The 22,567-nt window shown below is 34.3% G+C and overlaps 1 protein-coding gene across 10 annotated transcripts in view; it reads right to left on the bottom strand.

Moving 5' to 3' along the window:
- Positions 1 to 22,567, bottom strand: part of DNAI7 (dynein axonemal intermediate chain 7) — an 81,091-nt gene that overhangs the window by 40,545 nt on the left and 17,979 nt on the right. For 5 of the 10 annotated variants that reach the window (XM_079139351.1, XM_079139350.1, XM_079139353.1 and 2 more), the window contains 6 exons: positions 22,180 to 22,300; positions 20,928 to 21,019; positions 18,788 to 18,889; positions 10,436 to 10,573; positions 3,263 to 3,409; positions 106 to 209 (listed from right to left, as the gene is read on the bottom strand). In XM_079139351.1, coding sequence (XP_078995477.1) covers positions 106 to 209; positions 3,263 to 3,409; positions 10,436 to 10,573; positions 18,788 to 18,889; positions 20,928 to 21,019; positions 22,180 to 22,201 — 605 coding nt within the window. In that variant the 5' untranslated portion in view covers positions 22,202 to 22,300. The remainder of the gene's footprint in view (positions 1 to 105; positions 210 to 3,262; positions 3,410 to 10,435; positions 10,574 to 18,787; positions 18,890 to 20,927; positions 21,020 to 22,179; positions 22,301 to 22,567) is intronic. The other 5 variants (XM_079139357.1, XM_079139355.1, XM_079139348.1 and 2 more) reach the window with 2 other exon arrangements.

The raw sequence follows: 22,567 nt of genomic DNA on the forward strand, positions 1-22,567 counted from the left end.
GACTGACTTCCTAATATACTTCAAAGTATACCATGCTGTTATGCAAGAGGCCTGCCAGTGATGATGTGACTCTATCTATAGGGAAAATATTACCCATCCAGTTACCTTGGATTCTTCTTCAGGTTTGCCCACACATATAAGGTAACATTTTCATCTTGAATGACTTTTTCCATATTCCCACTGTCCAAATCTGCTAAAGTACTAGCTTGCTGTAAGGAAAAAAAGAAGGAGGAAGAAGAGGCATAGGGAGAGGAGGAGGAGGAGGAAACACATATATGTCCAGAGTCCTACTAAATTATACAACTTAGACCAGTTCTTTCATCATTTATGTATTAGATTCCCTTCATTAATTAACTAAAAGAATAACCTTAGTACAAAGAAGTTTCAATAAAAATGACAAGGAATTAAAAAATTTCTCCTAAGGATGCAAATATTTATGTAATTAAATATACCTCTCCTTTTTCTACTCAGTTTTTCTTAAGGTGTCTAATAATTAAAATTGTTCCTAAAGGACCGGATGTGTAGCTCAGTGGGAGAGTACTTGCCTAGTGTGCGCAAGGCTCTGAGTTTGATCCCCAGCACTGCAAAAAACAAAAAACAAAACAACAACAACAGAAAACAACAGTGATCCTTTATTCCCAGGTAGCATCTAGGATGACTATTGAGTTACCCTTTTTAATTTTAACATCAGAATCTTGACTTTTCATTTGAAATTTATACATGCTTCTTTCTCTGTCCCTTATTAAGATGTAAACTGTGGTCAGCCTATCACAAACACACAGTCTAGAAAGCACAATATCTAGTTCATGAAATCCAGATCAATCAACTGTTTTGCTACTCCAATGCTTATCATCTAACATTAAACACTTAGAGATGATCTCAAGAATTTTAAAGACTAATATAGTTTGAGTGTCTACTGCTCAAGAAATACACTGTCATAAAGGGGTTAAATAAGTCAATATATAGTGTATGGCTATAGTACAAAAACTTGAAGTTTTACAAACTGTACTTGTTGCTAATTTATTTTAAAAAGTGATTATTCCTCCACACTTATTGTTTTCTGTAACATTAACTTTTTGAAGAATCCAGAATAGTTTCTCAGAATTGTTCTAAACTGTAGATTTACATGATTATTTTCTCATGATATTGTTTAACTTACTCCTCTATCCCATTTACTTTTTTGTGCACTGGAAAGTCTAGGGATTAAACAATTCAGATCAAACACTTTCAGCAAAAAAAAAAAAAAAAAAATGTCATATCTCAACATCATGTACCTCCACAAGACTGGGATCCTAATTAGAATAAGATATATTCCATGCTTATATATCAAAATATATTTTTCTGTCATGTATAACTAAAAAGAACAATTTTTTAAAGGCATCATAAAGAAAGTTATATCATGTTCCTCATACTCCATCCAAGCAGGATACAACTGATGTCCAACTATTAATGATAAAACTCAATCATTTGGTTAATATCTCCCTTGCTGCAAAATATATTCGTTTTGTTTTTTCTGATTGCTTAGTAATCTGAGGTCCAATACTTTGGTACTATGAGAATAACGTGTCCCTTAACAGCTTTTCACATTGTCATTTAGGTAGCTCTTAAGGATCCTTATCTCAATCAGTTATAACATTGGGGATTGGAAAATGGTCATTTTTCTAACTGATCTTTCCATTTTTACTTGGATGGTATTCCTCTATGAACAATTGTTCATCTCCCATCCCATTGCTCTTTTTGAAGGATCACCACAGATTCACAGATTTTTATTTATTCAATGTGTCATAATTTACTATAGTCATTATTCTTTCTGCTATTAAATTATTCCAGTTTTGGCCAGTGAGACCCCTTTTAAGCTGGTCCCTGTCTCTTTGATATGACCCCTTTAATCTCTTAAGTGTTTGCTTGCTATCTAGCATAATAAGGTAATGCAGCCTCATCTTTTACTTTTCCTGCTCCAGACTTGGAATTAGCTATTTACTACAATTAGTCTTGGTTCTTTTTTTTTTTTTTAAGTGCTAGGGATTGAACCTAGAGCCTCCTGCATTCTAGGTAAATGCTCTGCTATATCTCCAGTTCTCCTAGTTACTTTTTATGCAATAAAATTTACTTCATACTGATATTTCTATTTCAAATTTGATGTTATATAAAAGATTGGAAAATATACTGTACCTCTTTTAAGATAAGAATCTTTATCTTTATTACTAGTAATCAATACATATTTGCTCACCTCTTTTGTCCTACAACACACATAACAGGTACAGAATTATAATATGAATAATAATGCTAACAATAAGCTTAGTAAAAGATATTTAGTGAAAGGTTTCTTTGCAGTATTTTTAAAAATTATAAAATATTCCACCAAACTGATACAAAGGACTGTGTTCTAAATAAAAGGAAAAACAATAAAAGGGGAGTACAAAGGACCTAAACCAATGTATGACTGTAGATTATTCTCCTTTAAAAAACAAACTAAAACAAAATAGCTATAAAAGCCATTCGTGGGAAATTATAGAATGTTGAACATGAGAATTATGAAATTATTAGTTTTCTTAGGTAAAACAATTATGGTTATTAGTGTTATTTGGGGATGAAATGTAATAATAACAATTTTTAAATGGTAAAGAAAATATAGAGATAAAGCAAATACTATCAGACATTTAAATATTATTGATTTTTTAATATATCAATTATAGCTCAGTAAAGACAAAATCTACATAGCATATGGGGATTCATGGAACTACTCTTTACATTTCATGTTCAAATATAGTATTTTCAAAATAAAAAGTTGGAGAAAAATAGAATAATAATACTTGTGATTTTGTGTCAACTGATTTACTTAGAGTGAATTTCTAATATTGTTTTGTGAACTTATTTTCATGGTGAACTTAGTAAGCTTTGGCAAGTATCAGAAAATTGACTTTAGTTATATGGATGATATTTTATTTCTTTAAAAATGTTAACAGTTGGGCTGGGGTTGTAGCTCAGTGGTAAAGCACTTGCCTGGCATGTGTGAGGACCTTGGTTCAATTCTTAGCACCACATATAAATAAATAAATAAAATAAAAATCCATTGACAACTAAAAAATATTTTTAAAAATGTTAATAGTTGCTATATCTGGATAAATATGTGTGCTTTAAGTTATCACTGATTTTTCCATAACCTTTTAATATTTTAAGAAAAACACTGAATTATTTTATTGTATAGTATAAAATTTTAATTTTTATAGAAGTTAATATTATAAGGAAAATTCACACATACTCTGAGAAGTATTTCTGTGGCTTTGTTAAACTTAAGATGAAGGAGCTCCTGAAGTTGTAGAATTGATCCTTGGTATTGTATTATATTTTGGTCTTCCAAATCAAATGGTGGCGTTTCCATTAAAATCAATTTCAATTTTTCAATTAACTGTAATGTAAAGAACATTTAAATTAATCTGCTGAAAAACAGTCAAATAAAAAGTGAAAAGGAGGATGTCATATCACTTTTCATTGAGAAACTTTTTCTCCTCAGTAAAACATGTAGAAATCCCTCCTGTGTTTTAAGATCATGAAAAATATTTCCTCCCAAAGTATTTTTTAAATATTCTCCACTAGGTGTAATAGAGCTTTCATTTGCAAAATGACAAATAATGACAAATTTTGAGTTCTTTAAGACTGTGGAACAATAGGAATGTTTTAGTGTATTTTGTGTTGTTATAGCAGAATACCTGAGGCTGGGTACTTTTTGAAGAGTGGTAGTTTATTTAGCTCACAGTTCTGTAGGTTCAGAACATGGCTCGAGCATCTGCTCCACTCTAGTGATGGCCTCACAATGGTGGAAACACGTGTAAGAGTGGCACATGCAGAGAAGGGGGTCAGAGGCCCTGCCACACTCACTTATAACAAACCGTTCTCAAGGGGACTAATCCAGCTAAGCTTTGGAACCAACCTAGGTGCTCTTCAACAGACGAGAATGGATAAAGAAAATGTGGTTTATATACACAATGGAATATTAGCCATAAAGAAGAATGACTTTATGACATTTGCCTGTAAATGGATGGATCTAGAAACTATCATGCTAAGTGAAATAAACCAATCCCAAAAAGCCAAAGATCGAATATTCTTTCTGATATGTGGATGCTAACTCACAACAAGGTGGGGAGGGGAAAGAATAGAAGATTAGACAGAGGGGAATGGAGGGAAGGGAGGGGGAGTAGGAATAGGAAAGATATTGAAATTAATCTGACATAACTTTCCTATGTACATAAATATATGAATACACCACAGTGAATCTCGACATCGTGTACATCTGCAAGACTGGGATCCTAATTAGAATAAAATACATTCCATGTTTGTATAAATATATCAAAATAGAGTCTACTGTCATGTATAACTAAAAAAGAATTTTTTTAAAACTCTACTACCTCAAATATCACAAGACTAGGTACCAAGCTTCCAGTACATGAAACTTTGGGGATAGACCACATCCAAACCATTGTAAAAAATAACAAAAAATATGACAATAACAATAAAAAGGGGGCAAAGGAGGAGGAGAACTATCAATACTGACTACCATGTATTAGAAATTATTCTAAATGCCATAAAGTTTTAATTTATTCTTCATCATAACTCTATGAAGTAGGTATTATTGTGCCTATTTTATAGATGAGGATACTGAGGCCTAGCATGATCAAGGAACAGAATTTAATTTGTTTTTGGAAATTTCACTAACTTTATGTTTTATTATTTTTAATACTCATTTATTTATTTAGAATGCATTTATACATTTTTATAGATCATACATAAATGGAGTGTAATCTCTCATTGTTCTGATTATACATATTATAAGATCACATTAGTCATGCAGTCATATATGTACAAGAGGTAACAATGTCTGTTTCACTCTACTATCATTCCTACCCCCATACCTCTTCCCCTCCCTTCACTCCTTTTTGCCTAATATAAGGTAACTCTATTCTTCCTTATCCCCCCACACCCTTATTGTGAATTAGCATCCACATATTAGAGAAAACATTCTGCCTTTGATTTTTTGGGTTTGGCTTATTTCACTTAGCATGATATTCTCTAACTCCATTTACCAACAAATGCCATAATTTCATTCTTCTTTAAAACGGAGTAATATTCCATCATATAGATATACCACATTTTCTTTATCCGTTCATCTGTTGAAGGGCATCTAGGTTGGTCCCATATTTTAGCTATGGTGAATTGAGCTGCTATAAACATTGATGTGACTGTGTCATGTGCAGTATGTTGATATTAAGTCCTTTGGGTATAAACTGAGGAGTGGGATAACTGGGTTAAATGGTGGTTCCATTTCAAGTTTTCTGAGGAATCTCCATACTGCTTTCCATAATGTTTGCAACATTTTGCATTCCCAACAGCAATGTATGAGTGTACCTTTTTCCCCACGTCCTCACCAATATTTATTGCTGCTTGTGTTCTTGGTAATTGCCATTCTGATTGGAGTGAGATGAAATCTTAAAGTAGTTTTGATTTGCATTCTTCTAATTGCTAGAGACGTTGAACATTTTTTCATATATTTATTGATCGATTGTATATCTTCTGTGAAGTGTCTGCTCAGTTCCTTAATCTATTTATTGATCGGATTATTTGGGGGATTTTTTTTTATTAAGTTTTTTGAATTCTTTATAGATCCTAGAGATTAATGCTTTATCTGAGGTGCATGTGTTAAAGGTTTTCTCCCAATCTGCAGGCTCTCTTTTCACATTATTTCTTTGGATGAAAAGAAGTTTTTTATTTTGAGTCTATCCCATTTATTGATTCTTGATTTTAACTTCTTGCATTTTAGGGGTCTTGTTAATGAAGTCAGATCATAGGCCAACATGGTGAAAATTTGGGTCTACTTTTTCTTCTAGTAGCACTGACAGAGATACATACAGAAAATTTCTAAATTAAGAGATGCAGCAGGGGCTAGGGCTATACCTTAGTGTTAGAATGCTTGCCTAGCACATGTGAGACACTAGGTTTGGTTCTCAGCACCACATAAAAATACATTAATAAGATAAAGGCAGGCTGGGGAGATAGCTCTGTCGGTAGAGTGCTTGCCTTGCAAGCCCAAAGCCCTGGGTTCGATCCCCAGCACCACACACACACACACACACACACACACACACACACACAAATAATAATAAAGGCATTGTGTCCATCTACAACTAAAAAAATTTTAAAAAAGAAATGCAACATAGTGGTGTAATCCTGGCCACCTCTTCTTAGTAGTAAGATCTTGGCATGTTATTTAACATCTCTGCCTCAGCTTCTTTATTTGTAAAATGTGGCTAATGGTGCCACCTTCATGGTACAGATTACACCATGTATGAGTGTTTTAAATAAAAGTGACTTTGGAAATTGGTATTTACCATGAGGTGCTTTTGTTACAGCTGTTCACATCTTTTCATACCTCTGGTAGCTTCCTGCTTTAGTTTCCCATGGCTGTGAACACTCTCTTCTTCTGTCTCCTGTTCTACTTACCCTTTTCCCATCTTTCCTACCATTTCTTACTTGTACTTCTGTACTCCACATTCTTATCACAAGAAGATGCCCCTCCACTCAGCTCATTACTGGTAGACTCTAACGTTCCTTTTCACCACTCGCTGCTAATTGCAAAGAACCAGATTCCTGAACTGGTATCATGCCTGGCAACCTCCCTGATAGGATATGCAGTGGCAAGAATACTGTGTGATGAATTCATTAGCATTCAAATAACTCAGAATATAGGGGAGGCTCTTAGGGATGTTGGAGCTCAGAATGCCATACCCCAAAGTATAATTTTTTTAAATTATTATTTTTTAAAAATTTTTTACAGACTGCATTTTGATTCATTGTACACAAATGGGGTATATCATTTTGTTTCTATGTTTGTACATGATGTAGATTCCTACCATCTGTGTGTAATCATATATGTACATAGGGTAATGATGTCTGTCTCATTTCACCATTTTTCATACCCCTCCCTCTCATTTCCTTCTACATAATCTAAAGTTCGCCCATTCTTCTCTCACTCCCCACACCTCCACCCCCATTATATATCATTCTCTACTTATCAGGGAAAACATTCGGCCTTTGGGTTTTGGGGGATAATCTTTGGCATGCTGAGCACCTTTGAGCTGAAAGGAATTGGAAGACCTTAGAAGCTGCCTCAGAACAAAGGACTTTCTAGACTTTTCTTGTTCACCCCCTACCTTACCCCAGGCACAGGGACTCACTGGAATTGAGGAAGCCTTCTCCAAAAGAAATGAAATTGTCTTAAACTCCCTCCCTGAGAATCTTATTCAATAATCAGGAAAGATTAACCACTGAGATGTGAGAATTAAAGTCTTTCACTAACACCCAGACAAGTTTTCATCTTTTTCTGAGGGCACGTCCAAGAAATTACCTGCAAGACTATCTGCACAAGACAATTGCCATTCTCCTGCAACCTATCATATGTTCTGATCCATCCAGTTTCCAAAGAAAATTATTTATAAGCTAATTTCTGTCTCCTGCATTTATTCATCTTCCTTAAATCACTTATTATTCCTCAGAATTACCTACATCCTTTGTCCTTCTCCCCTCTAAAGAGGTATAAACAAGTTTTGGAACATCACTGGGTTATTGGATAATTACTCTCTAGTGACTTATCTGTGCAGTTTAAATGTGTATGCCTTTTCTCCTGTTAATCTGTCTATTGTTATTCCAGCAAATCTTCAGAGTGAAGGAAAAAAATCCCACCACCTCTCACACCCCAGCAAGGTCTTTGGAAAATCAAAGTTCCATTCAAGGTCTCACAGGGAACTGTTAACAAGTCACAATCAATCTTTATTTATAGGTGAAATGAATCTCAAAAAACCTTGTTTACCACATTAAATCAGGCACACAAATTGAGTTTAATAGTCTGGATCCTTATAACACGGAAAGTAAACAGCAGCAGCAGTGAAACAGCATCAAATTTGTGTGAGACACTGAAGCAAAAAGTATTACAGGATAAGAACAGCAGTGAACTCCTTCTAGTATCTATTATTATGTAGGTGTGTTTAAATGTTAATTTTCATTTATCCTAACTTGCATGACAAAAGGAATTTATTTCACTTCTGCCCCTGATTCCTGGCATACAGCTTCTAAAAACCCTTGGCATTTCCTGACTGACAGGGGTAAGAGGAATTGTTTTTTGTTTTTCATAGTAAGTTCTCTTTAACCATACCTGATTTTCTGCTTTTGCGGTGACTCTTGGAGGATGGGGGCTGGTTGTCAGAGGAAGCACGGTCATTTTAAGGTTGGAAATTTCAGCTCTACTCCTCAGCCTCAAGGAAGGGGAGAAGAGTTGAAGATTGACTTAATCACCAATGGTCAATGACTTAATCAATCATGCCATGTACTGGGGTCTCCATAAAAACCCTAAAACAATGGGGTTCTGAGAGCTTTGGGGATGGTGAACACATTTAGGTAGTGAGAGGGTTGCACACTGTTTAATCAGCTTTTTTGCTGCTGTGACTAAATGACCTGACCAGCACAACTGTAGAGGAAGAAGAGTTTATTTGAGGGCTCACAGTTTCAGAGGTCTTAGTCCATGGAAGGCCAGCTCCATTCCTCAGGGCTTGAAGTGAGGTAGAACATCATGGTAGAAGAGCATGGCAGAGGGAAGCAGCTTGCATCATCAGGAAGCAGGGAGAGAAAGACACTCCACTCTCCAGATACAAAATATATACCCCATAGCCATGCCCCAATTCCCTCCTCCAGCCACACCCTACCACTTCAATTGATCCTATCAGGGATTAATTCACTGATGGGGTTAAGACATTTACAACCCAATCATTTCTCCTCTGAACCTTCCTGCATTGTCTTACATGTGAGCTTTTGGGTGACACCTCATATTCGAACTATAATACAAACCTAGAAAGGATATAGGAATGTCCTTATGGACCCTTCCCACATACTTTGCCTTATGATTTCTTTACACAGCTCTTTATTCCATATCCTTTCTAATATCCTCCCTAATAAGCTGGGTAGACAGAAGTAAACATTTGCCTATATTTTGTGAACCACTGTAGCAAGTTACCACACCTGAGAAAGAGGTATGGGAGCCCTACTTATAGATGGCTTCTGTAAAGTACAGGTGGCAACCTGGGACTTATGATGGAAGAGGAGTGTAGACTTGTGGGATGGAGTAAGGACTCCTGTGGGGTATGTGCTAACTCTAGGTAATGTCAACATTGAGTTGTAGGATACCTGATTGGTGTCTCAGAGAGCTGAAGAATCGGTTGGTATGAGAAACCTCACACACATTTGATGTTAGAATATTCGAAGTATTAAAAAGAAACAAAAAAGATTTTCTTTCTTGGAATTTGAGGAATCATATCATTCAGTTCAAGAAAATTGTCAGTCATTGTCTCATTGAATATTGCCTCTTTACTACTCTCTATTGCCTTCTTGTATTCCTCCATGTTTATAGCCTGTCTTACTCTATTATACACGTTAACTGCTCTTTTATATTTTCCACCTCCTTAATTTTGTGTTGCATTCTGATAAATTCTTCCAATTTCATTTAATAAATGATGTTTCCCAGTATTTTTAAGTGCATCATAAAGTAGAAGCTTCTTAGGCTAGCCTATCTATTCTATTAGCAAAAGTAGAAGTTAGGATATTCTTATTCATCTTTGTACCGCCTGTGCCTGAGAGTAGAGACCTGGCTTCTTGTAAACATTAAAAACTATGGACACTGAATTACTGAATAGTAGATGTGTTAATTAGGTTTTCATCATTGTGACAAAATACCAGAAAATCAACTTATAAGGATAAAAGATGTTCATGGCTCATGGTTTCAGAGGTTTCATGAAATTCAAAATTCCCTGGTTCCATTCCTTTTGGGCCTACAGCAGAACATTACATCAGAGAATGATTGTGGAACAAAGCTGCTCTCCTCATTGCAGCTGGGACCCAGAGCAAGAGAAGAAGGAGCCAGGTTCCCTAACCCCTTCAACAGCACACCCCCAGTGACCTAACTTCCTTCTACTAGGCCTCACTTCCTAAAGTTTCCAACACCTCCCAGTGGTGCCACAGTGACTACCAAACCTTCAGCATCTGGGCTTTCAGGAGACATTAATGATACAAACCATAACAGTAAATAATACTAGCTGAGGACAAAAATCACCCACCTGTACCCAAGTTATCTACATTAATGAATACAACTTGATTTTTTTTTTTTTTTGTCTCAGAAAAATGTTTCTCATTTATGTTGACTTTATTTAAAGTAGCAAGTGATGGTTAAGAGTTGTAAAAAGAAAAAAGAAAGTGAAAAGTTTACCAAATCTCTCTCTGTACCCAAGTGTTTAGAAGTAGAAGTGTTACTAACAGGCAAATAATATAGTTAATTTTTAATTAATATCAGACTTCTTGTAACTTAATTTATATCAAAGGACAATACTTAAATACTTACGCGTAGAACTAATTTACTTTTCTCGATCACTTCTTCAAAAGTCTGATTTGTTTCCTCTTTCCACAAGCTAATAAAAGTATTCATTTCTTGGGCTATTGAAGGATCAGGACTCCCATCACATTGAAGGTAGTGTTTCCACTGTGGAATAAAAATGTTTGAAGGTTGACTTTGAACATTCAGCCAAAGTTTAAATTACTTCTTTTTGGAAACCTGAGTACTCGTAATCCAGTTTTTCCAATTTAGACAAAAGTTTTTGATGATTTTAATGAGTAACTTGATATAAACCAAATAATAACTAAGTAAATAAAGTAAAATAACCAGACTTTTTATCCAAATAATTTCCAATCTTCAAAATTCAGATAAATAGAAGTTCTATTTACTTTCATATTTTCATTTTTCAAACATTTGAGCTGGCCATGGAAGGGCACACCTGTAATCCCAGCTACTACAGAGTCTGAGGCAGGAGGAGCCCAAGTTTAGGCCAGGCTCAGCAACTCAGAGAGACCTTACTCAAAATAAGAAATAAAAGGAGTTGGGGGCATAATAGGTCAGTGGTAGATTATCCCTGTGTTCAATCCCCAGTACCACAAAGAATAAACAAGCAAACAAACAAACAAAAACCTATTTGAGATACTCATTACCACTGGCATTTTAAGAATCCCTCTATTACTTTTGCAGCCTATGCAAATTTTACATTTGAAATAATATTGCAGTCACAATTTTTACTTCAAATTATACCATAATCATTTGCCTTATTATAAGCTAATTTTATGTAACACCCCTCACCCCCTTTTTGTTCAAGCTCTTGCTGAGTGAGAATTACCAAAACAGGGCATCATTGCTACTCTCAGTCATGATCATCCTGAATTTTCAATCACAACATGCTATTTATAGGTGACAGCATACCCATGATCATGCATTTCTTTTCATTACAGCCAAACAGACCTTTCAGCAATCAACAGATGGCTACATGTAGACAGTTAAGACTCAGAAAATACAGCACACCAGGGAGACTACAATGGTAACCATCAGAAGGATAATAACAAAAATTTGAAGGGTGCTCCTTACCTAGGGTCTCCATAAGCCAAATCAAATGATCAAAAAATGAACCAATGAAGAGTCTCTTCATTTTAACTAAATAGCCCCTTTGTTAATGTTTCTCAATATATTTATCTATGTATGACAAAAGTATTAAACTGCATAAACTCCATAGCCAGATTTAATTAAAATAAGGAATGAGAATAAGAATTTGGAATGGCCTAGAACTCTAGTTACAATATCATCCCACCAAGCAATGACAGCAGGCATAAGCAAGAAAAAATTAAGAGATATAATATTCTCATTACAATGGGGAGTCCTGTTCAGATGTAGATGTCTACATTTCTGATGTCATCTACTTCTAGAGAAACTTTTCCTTACCCAGCTTTACCTTACAGTCTACAACAGGTATACAGTTAGAGTCTGCAGGGGATCCCCTTAAATTGTAAGATACAGACCCGAGATTCAAGGCTCTGAAACTTTATTATGGGGTAGGTAAAGAACTTGGTATAATTCTTTCCAATGAGGCTCAACAACTGCATTTCTCTGGATTTCATTTCTGGAAGATTAGTCTTGAGGTTCTAAATCATGAAAACTCTTGTTTTGATCAGTTGATGGGTCACAAAGAGTTTCCTTTATCTAGTGAAAAATATTAGAATAATGCTAGAAGCCCTGCAGTACCCAATCATATTGCAATTTAGAAGAATAGGAGACACAAAGGACTGACAAAGGACATAGCCCTTCAAATAACTATGTCTGTTATCAGTAAATGGATGGAACTGGAGAATACCATGCTAAGTGAAATAAGCCAGTCCCCAAAGTCAAAGATCAAATGTTTACTCTGATATTCAGGAGCTAAACCAAAATAGGGGGAGTAGACAAAGAAGAATGAAGGGAAGGGGGAGGAATGGGACAGGGAAAGACAGTGGAATGAATATGACCTAACTTTCCTATGTACATATATGAATATAGCACAGTGAATCTCACCATCTTGTATATCTAAAAGGCACTAATTTAAAAAAACCCAAAATAATAGAAAAATCAGTAGAGTACAGGGAAGGGAACAAGGACGAGGGAGGAGGAGAGGGAAGGGGAAGTACTGGAGACTGTCTTAGAACAAGTCACATTCCATACTTTTTAAAATTATGTCAAAAGGAATCCTAATGTTATGTATAATTAAAATGAACTGATTTTAAATAAAAAAATATAAAAAATGCTATTATCTTTGGCCACAGCAATCCAACTGACTTTGTCAATTTAAATTTTTAAAAATATTATTTATCCTTTCACCTTCTCCAGAAAATTGAGGATTATGGGGCCAATGTTAATGCTATTGTACTTGCAACCTTGTTTGTTTCATAATTTACCCAATAAAATAGGTCCTTCAGTCACCAGAGATTTTTTTCAGGAATGCTTCATAAAGAAAACACTTTTGAATAACATTCTACCTACTGTTATAACGGCCTTCCAGCATGGAAAGCTTCTGTACCATCAGAGAACATAGCCTATTCAAGAACATATTCATATCCCACTGAAGATAGCAGCTGAGTGAAATTTCTTTGTAAATATATAAGTGGTCCATCAGATAGCAGAGATGTATTACATGAAGTATTGTCCTCTCAGGATTATTGGCTTGACAAAACAAAGACTGGCAATGAACCACAGCAACTTCAGAGAGTCATCATACCAAGATTTTCCCTTAATTTGTATCATTTTGTCTACTCCATGATAAGTTATAGAATGCAGAACTTTCAACAATGAGATCTTCAAAGATTAAGGGACGTCCAGGCAGCTGGCTGGGCACTGGGAGTCTACACTAAATATTGAATTTACATCCCTTCAAATATCAGGTTTGTTTCTATACCATTCATTAAAAAGACCACAACAGGAAATTTGATTTAGATCAACTTAAAGAGTTCATTCAAACTGCACATCCCAATAATCTCAGAATTGGCTAACCCAGTTTGAAAGTTAGTCAAAGCATTTTTCTGGTCTTCAGTCAACTTCTGTTCCATCTAATATTGGATAGCAGTCTTATGAATAGCCAATCTCTCCATGAGAGTCCTAGAAATTCTTACTAACACCAATAGTAGTATCTCAAAGTTATCAAAACTTATATTTGTTAGAGTCCCTTTTATGAGTTTTCTTGAAGATAAAACATTTCAGGCCAGAATAACTAACCATCTGAGAAATTACAAGACTCTAATGACCATGAAAAAGATCTGATGGTTCATTACAAAAGGATGCAATTGACACGGCAATATATTTGTTTGGTGCTGGGGATCAATTCCAGGGACTCATGCATGCTAACCAAGCACTCTACTACTGAACATTTCCAGCCCAATTTTGGTTACTTCTGCTGCATATATTTTAACATAATCAGAATTATGACTGGTTGCATTACATCAGGAATATCATAATTTAATGTTTTTCATACAATATTGGGGGAAAAAATCAACAACATATTCATGCAAATACACCCAAAGATTTACTATTATTTGACAATGCTTGCCATATAGTTTAACATGTCAAATAAGTTAAACTAGTTTAATATATTTCTTTCAAAGTTAGTTCAAACTCAAAAAACCTAGTCTAGGACTTGATTTGGGGGAAATTTGTCAAAAATAACAAAAATTTAGAATTCTCTGATCATAATAAGATCACATAGATCATTGTGAACAATAGTCTTTCATTTAACCAAAATGACAATCAAAATACATTAGATGCAAATACAGAAAACCATATAGCTGTAGGGAATATTCAAGTTACTCAAAAGAGAGGGTTCAGTTTTCCTAAGTAATCAAAAGACCTAATAAAGTTCTATTTCCTATTAGAAGCAGAACAATTCTTCAAGAAAGTCTTATTATTTTGGCATAGGGAACAAAATTCTGTATTTTCATACTTAGACTTTTGACATCAAAGTACAATTCTTAGAAGAACTTAATAATTCTACTTTTAGTTAGCTTGATAACAAAATACTTTTTACAAGATTTATCTTTCACAAACTTTTTATAATCTTCTTATGTTCTCTATGATTTGTCATCTATAAGTATGCTACACTTTTCCTCATTCATTTTGGAAAGACCATTCTACTTTAAACCCTCAAATTGCTCTTTTCCCTTTTAAAAAAGATCTCTCATACCTTACAGCTTCACCCACCAAAAATATTTTCCTCGTATAAGGAATTATTTCAAGTTTTAATTACTTCATATTAAACTTTAACTTGTAGTACCCTTAATTTCTAGTGAAAACTTGGAAAGCAAGCAACTTCAGTGTTTTGTATTAGCATTTTGTAGATGAGCACCATTTTATAATTTTTAGAAACATGGTTCCTCATAATACAATCATTTATTTCTATGTTTATAACAGACCTAAATACACCTGGCTTATCTAAACCATAAAAAACAAGACTTTCCACTAGAATTTATTATTATAAAACAGTGAGACAAGCGCTATTTTTAGTACTAAACAAAATAGCTGACACAAGGAGTTCAACTCAACCATTCATCTATTTGCAAATACTAGTGAGTAGACAAACCTCTTTTTCTTCATAGTACTTGGCATAGTTACCAATTTTCTGTTTTTTTCTTACCTGTACTGTATATTCATCTGTTTCTCTTATGACATTCAAGAAGAGAACTGTATCTACCTTGCTTGCCATTATATCCCTGACCCTAGAAAAACATTTTACACATAGATTGTAAAATATATGTTAAGTATATGTATTGATTATCAGTTTTGAACAAACTGTCATTTCATTACTCAGTGTTTTCCAACTACACAAAGACACATTCCATATTTTACCAATGAGCATAATAAACAGCTATTTTCTCATCACAACAACTTGTATTCCCCTACCTGCAATTGTTAAAAGTAACCAGGAAGTCTCTCCTACTAGTCAGATCACATTTATCCTGTCAGGTTATCCTTCTCCAATACACAACAAAATCAGAATAGATAAGGAGGCAGTTTCTATATTTTATTTCAAAATGACTCAGACATTTTGTAAATTATCTTCCACTTAGTTCACCACAACATGACTCCAAGACTTCAAGTCACTAAAGATTCCTGAAACTATGACAAGTTCATTTACGGTCATCTCATTTTTATGTACAATGAATACATTTGTTTAGGATATGCTTAAATTCTTCTTTAAACAAAGCTAGTCATTGAAGGAGTTATAGAAACACTGACCCAAAATATGTCTGTTTAGTGTATTAATTACCAAAAAATAAACAGCACAAGGCTTTCTAAATTCTCTTTATCTGAGTGAAGACAGAGTCTCTGAGGAACTCAATTGTTATCAATCCCCTGAAAATTAGCAAGAGAAGGGGATTTCATCATAACCAGACAGACTATGTTACAAACCATCTTCTATTCCAAGAGCCCATTCATATTCCTCCAAACTATCTACTCTGAGGATTTTTTTCCGTCATTTCCTGACTATTTAATTCATTTTGGGAGTCCAGTCACAGCAAGCTTGCCCTTTTCTTGACTTACCTGTTTGATTAATGCCCTAAGTGATCATTTGCTCCCTCCCTCATTGTGATCAGATTTTAAGCCCAGATACCATCATCTGCCAGGAAGAGAAGCAGGAAGCCTAGTTAAGACAAAATGGTCAAAGATGAAGCCTGTTACTTGTGTAGGCCCAAATATTATTGCCTTCTGTTTTGTAAAACCCTCTAATGACTTAGGCCTTCCTCTTTTGTTTTGTAGAGAAGGAGACACCCCCTAAATGGAGACTTTCTCATAGATACATATTCCCCTCACTAAAGATTGATCTCAAAGTAACTAAAAATAGGCAGCTTCCCAGTACAACCTATGATTTTTGTTTTTGTTTTTGTTTTTGTTTATTTAACTGTTACTGAATTCAGGGTAGGACCTACATTAACATATAGGGCAGACTAAACATCTTCCATTCCTGACTTAGGCACCCTACATTATTTTTCTGAGCTCACGTCTTGAATCAAGGCATAAAGGTGACTTAAAAAAAAGCGCATCCTGATGATTTCAGCTTCTAAAGAAACTCCTTTTTCTCATTTAGTCTTTTAAAGACCTCTGTGTATTGTTTATAAAATAATAGTTTTAAAAATATTCCATTGTTTGTTGGTTTTTGATTTTGCAATTTACCCCACAAGAATGCAATTTTGTCCAAATTAAAACTTCTTGTTGGTGGCCATTGTAATCCCAATTTATTTCTGGTAAGATTTGTCCATTTCTCAAAACATAAATGTAAATTCTTATACACAAAATTGACTGGAGTAACAAATGGAGTTCTAGGCCTGGGACCCTTTTGTTTCTGATTAACTGAAGCAGGCACCACAAACCCCACAATGTTCATAGGCATAGAAAGTGCCTTAATTGGCTGAAGCTTAGTCAATTGTTACCACAAGCTGACCCTTTTTATCACCCCAAAGTTATGTTCTCTCTCACAGAATAAACTATACCTGGAAGGAGTTCAGAAGATGGAGTTCTAGACTCCATGGATCCAGATGAACCCACAATTCCCTGTCTTTAACTAATCTTACCTATCCACTGAACCCTGTTCTATGTTTTCTTATCTGACTCAGTCAGACACCTGAGGTTTCTCTATAGAACCCACTCTCATTCCTTCTGAACCAGTTCATTTTCTGGCTGACCTAGCCAGATGCCTGAGACTTCCCTACAGGACTTAATCTGAATCAAAAAATTTGCACAAATTCAGCTCAAAATACAAATCTGAGAAGCTTCAGAATCCAAGCGAGAACTTACCCACACCCATAGATGGAGCAAAAACACAATGAGCACAATGGGCTTGGGGAGAACCCATTCCTGGTTACTTGAGGCTTCTAGGGTCATGGGAGCTCAGCTTCAGATCTAGCCACTGCACCAAAACCACTAAAAGGGACAATTCCTTAGGCCAATTACGTCAAGCAGAATTCATTTGAGCAAACAAACAAACAAACAAACAAACAAACAAACCATGATTCTTGAAACAGACTGCTTCTTGCACAAGAGCAGGTTCTAAGAACTCAAGCCAACAATGTTATCACATAGCATTTATAGGAAAATGGAAGTGAGGCATAGAAAATGACATAACTGGCTGAAGCTTAGTCAATCAACCAATCAAGTACTTATAACTTAATTAGCTACAAAACCTACTGAAACCAACCAAAGCTCAGTTACTATGATTAAATTCTGTACTGGTTTTGTTTGAGGGGTCCCATGTGGGGTCCAGTTCAAATCCTTGGCTTTCCACACATTTTACCCAACACAGTTTTATATTAGAAAGACATAAACCTCATGGACCGTGCTCTGCTTCAATCTTTTCTCCTGCAGCCTGCGCATCTCTGTCAGCCCTCACAGAATTGAAGAGAGTTAGGGTCTTGCTCTGGATCAGACTTTGGCATAAAGGAATGTTATGACTGGTTTGGTTTTCCATCCAGACCTTAAAACTTTCTCTATGTCAGGAACAAGAATGTTTTGCTTCATTATCATTTGCATGTTCACTAAAGTAGTACTTTTTAATTTCCTTCAAGAGCTTTCCCTTTTCATTCCCAACTTGGCTATATGACACATGAGGCCTAGCTTCCAGCCTACCTTAGTTTTGTACCTTTTTCACTAAGCGGAATCATTTCTAGCTTCTGATTTGAAGTGAAGAATGTGCATCTATTCCTTCATTGAACACTTAGGGGTCTTTATTCAGTTATTAATTGACCTAATTTCAGTACTGTTGTGTCTCAGAAAATAGGGGGCCTAAGGAGAGGCAGAGAGACAGAATGGCTGTCAGTGGAGCAGGTAGAGTATACACACATGTATCAGTTAAGTTCACCATCTACTGTGGGTATAATTCATGGCACTCCCAAACACTTAGAATAGTAACATCAAAGATTATGAATTTCAGATATAATCATAATAGGTATAATAACAATAAGGTTTGGAATAATGTGAGAATTAAAAGATGTAACACAGGCAACAAAGTAAGCATATGCTGTCAGGAAAACTGCTTGACATGATTTCCACAAATCTTCAATTTGTAAAAATTGCAATATACAATAAAGTGATGCACAACAAAATGAGCTAAGGTCTGTATGGATTCCCAACAACTGAGTTGTAGTCAAGGGTATAAATATTTCAAGTATAGTATCATTCATTGACAAATAGCTTTCTACAAAGTTATATCGGTAAACTTTGCAATGAGCAATAGATTTGTCAGACTGCATTTTATATGCAAATTTAAAGTTTCCTAGGATCAAAATGAATGTCAGAGTATATACACCTTCCTCTTCTGATCACAAAAACTAAAAAAAAAAAAAACCTCAGAATTATTCTTACCTGAGAAAGTGATCTAGTATCTCGTTTCAATTTCTCTGCTTCGAGAAAACATCCCTCTAATAAATTAAGTTCTCCAAGTTCTTCAGTTCTCCTTTGTAGATCCTGTTGCATAGGGATAGATACATAGATACATTGATGGTTATTTAATTTCAGTTTTATGTTTCACAAGTAGCATCTAAAATTTATTTGGCTAAGTATATGATTTCAAAATGAACACTAAAGTTAGTTTGACCACAAAATCTGACATTTCAAGAAACATGAGATTTTTCATCTGAAACTGGTTTCCAAAGTCTCATCTGCAGAAATTTTGGTGGGTCCCCAAAACTCCCTTGGGATCTATGAAGTCAACTCTATTTTCACAAAGATTCTAAGACATTATGTGTCTTTCACAGTATACATTTTGCACTAATGGTGCAAGATGATGTAAAACTTCTGTTGTCTTAACAAATCAGGGCAGTGGAGTCCACACTATAGTCGATGTGGGGGGGGGGCAGAGCAGTGAGAAAAAGGAGCCAGCTTCACATAGGAATTACTTGACAAAAGGGTAAAAATTATTAATTTTACTAAATCTCAACCCTAAACAAAAATCTTTTTAATATTCTGTGTTTTACAATGGGAACTATGCAATAAAACACTTCTGCTGTATGTCAAAGGACAAAGCTGTCTTAAGAAATAACACTTATGCAATAACTTGAACAGTATGGCAGATATTCTCTCAAAAATGAATAACTGAGAACATCATTTCAAGGACAATTCAAAATATTTATTTCAAACAGTAAAATTCAAACTTTCACAAAAAATTCAGATTTTTAAAAATCACTATGAGTTTGACAGTTTCTCAACCCTTAGAAAACTTTTGATTTGATTGGAGATATTAATATATGTGATTTTTTATAATTAATAATGAAATACACCAACATTTGGAAGGAAATAATTCAGTGAAACAAACTTTTTCCAAGCATGCAATGTATGATATTGCAAAACCATGCATAGAAACATGATCTATCCAGAGTGTAAGAGAGCAGTATGAACAGTTCTTTGATATGGTTTCAGATTACACATTAGGAAATTACCATTTCTTAAGCAGATATAATGGCTCATGTCTGTAGTCCCTGCTCTTCAGGACAGGAGGTGGGAGGACTATTTGAAGTCCTGAGTTTGAGGACATCCAGAGCAACCCCAGTGAGATCTCATTAAAAAAAAAGAGGAAGAGGAAAAGGAAGAAGTAAAAGGAAAAGGAGAAAGAAAAGGAGGAGGAGGAGGAAGAAAAGAACTACCCCTTGTTAACTTCTGGTAATAAAATCAAGAACATTCACAATTATATTCCTTCTTTTCTCAACTGCATATCAGTGTGAGGCAAGATTTTCTTCATATACTTGAGTTGAGATACCACATTAGAACAGATGAAATACTGAAGTTGACATGAGAATCCAGGTGTCTTCAGTTAAGTCAGTTAGTAAAGAGATTCAAGAAATATAAATGATGCCATTCATTTCCCTAATTTAAAAATATATAATTTTCTTTTAAAACTATACTCTTTTCTATAAAATATGTTAATGTGTTTACTTGTTTGTTAAAATTTATTTTTATTAATGTTTGATGCCTATTAATATTAATATTTTTAAAAGTATCGGTTTTAATTTCTAGTATTGTAAATATTGGTAGATGTTATTCATGAAAGCAAAAGATCCTTGGGTGCTTCAGGTTTTTAATACTTTAATGGAGTTTTGCCTTGAGACTAAATGTTTCAGAACTACTAGTCTAAAAGATTCTAGTGAAAAAGGGTAGCAAAGAGAATTTGAATATTTTGAATTTTTTTGGTCCCCGTTACATTTGAATGCAAAATAGATTTATGCATTCTGAATGGTTAGGAGCATAGGCTGTGAAGCAAAATTACTTAGGTTTCAGTCCGTCCTAGTTCTACCACTTACTAGTTGCTTAATTTCTCTTCAATTTCCTTATCTTTGAAATGTAGGTAATAATGTCATTCATTTTATGGTAAGAGTAAATGAGTCGAACCAGTTCATGTAGGACTAAATGCTACTGGTAACTATGCGTTGGAAAAGGCCATTGGATGGCAACAGATCTGATACCCACTGAGTTTAAGACTTCTCTAAGAATATTACTAATGTTTATTTACTTTTTCTTCAAGTTGATGCCACTTTTCACTCTCAATTCGCTGTTTCTCAAGTTTTTCCAGTTCTTCTTTCTCATATTTCAAACGGGCTTCCTCTAAAGAATCAAAAGATAAATAAATAATCTCAGTGATTAGCTCACTTTTTTTTTTAAGGCTCTTAAAATTACTCTAAATATTGTCAAGAAGTACTGTAAGACTTTATAGAAGATACAACCTTTACTTTGTGGTAGAAATGAGAAAAATGTTAGCTTTTTTCCTTCAGGAAAGTAACATGACTCCCAAACTTTCTCACACACACAAAAAAAATGTGTTCATGATGATATTTTTCTTCTCCAAAGCTTTTATAGCAATCCAGTAATTATTTTAACCAATAAAATACACAGATGTATCATGGTTAATTAGGGGAGTGAAAGTCTTCAGAAGACATCCATATCTACATTCACCTCAGGAATTACTTTAACTTTCCTTACTCTCACAATTAAAACAAAATATAAAATATATGTTGAAGAATATGAATTTAACCTAATATAATAAAACATTCCTTAAGATAAAGATGCTGATATTGAATTCTTATGAGTCATCTAAAAAGAATTTAGAAGATGACATAAAAAAGTCAGATGGAACCTGAGTCTTTTTAAAACATGAATATGAATCTGATGATGTTCTTAGTGCTAAAATCTATAGCCACTAGCGATATTCAGAATTTTTAAATCACTTTTTTGATATGTTAATTAGTAACACTTTTATTAATTTTTAATTGAAAATGAAATTGGTATTTGGCAAATATTGTTAAACTGCAAGAACTTAAACTTTTGTATTTCTTGCTAGTGTATATTTCCAATCTTTAGTGAACTGAGTTTAAGAATTCTTGCTGTACAATCAACAGCAAATGTCCCTAATTTTATCAATGAATAAAAACACTTCAAGACAAGGGTTGACAGAATTAGCAAATAAAAATGCAGAATGATCAGCTGAATGTAAATTTCAAAGTAACAATGAATTTTTTAAAAAAGTTTAAGTCCCAAATATTGCACCAGGCAAAGTATCCCTAAGTTAGGCAATTTCCATCTGAAATTTAAATTTAAATGGACTCCTTTATTTTATCTGACAACACAACTTCAAGATATCATTGAATATAATTGGTTTGTACCAAGTAGTAGGCACCCATTATAAAATAGGTTTAAGGTAGAAAAATTAAAGAATTCTGAAAAATGTTGACTGGATTATAGAAATACCAACCTATTGTTAGTATTACCTGTATATAAAAACAGTACCATTGTTTATTTTGTACCTTCCTCTTTTCGTCTCTTCTCCTCCTCCTCTTGTAGCTGTTTTAGTCGCTCAGCTTTGGAGATTTTCTTTTTCTTACTGCCAGACTTAACAAAGATCACAACATAATAAGAGCTTTTAGCAAGCACCCAAGTCACTTAAAAACACACACTTCCTCAAATAGTAATTATGAAAAACATTTTGTTTTTTAAACAATTTTTCATGTATTCACTTAACAGATTAGGTTGCTTATTAATGCAAAGCCTTGATTCAGTGCATTGAAGGACTATATCTGAAAACAAATAAACATACAATTCTTTAAAAGAAGAAATGAGTAGCTATTGTCATATCTAAAAAAGCAGATTTCAAGCAAA

This window comes from Sciurus vulgaris (assembly GCF_902686455.1).
Source record: "Sciurus vulgaris genome assembly, chromosome: 5".
In the NCBI taxonomy this organism is placed as follows: Eukaryota; Metazoa; Chordata; class Mammalia; order Rodentia; family Sciuridae; genus Sciurus; species Sciurus vulgaris.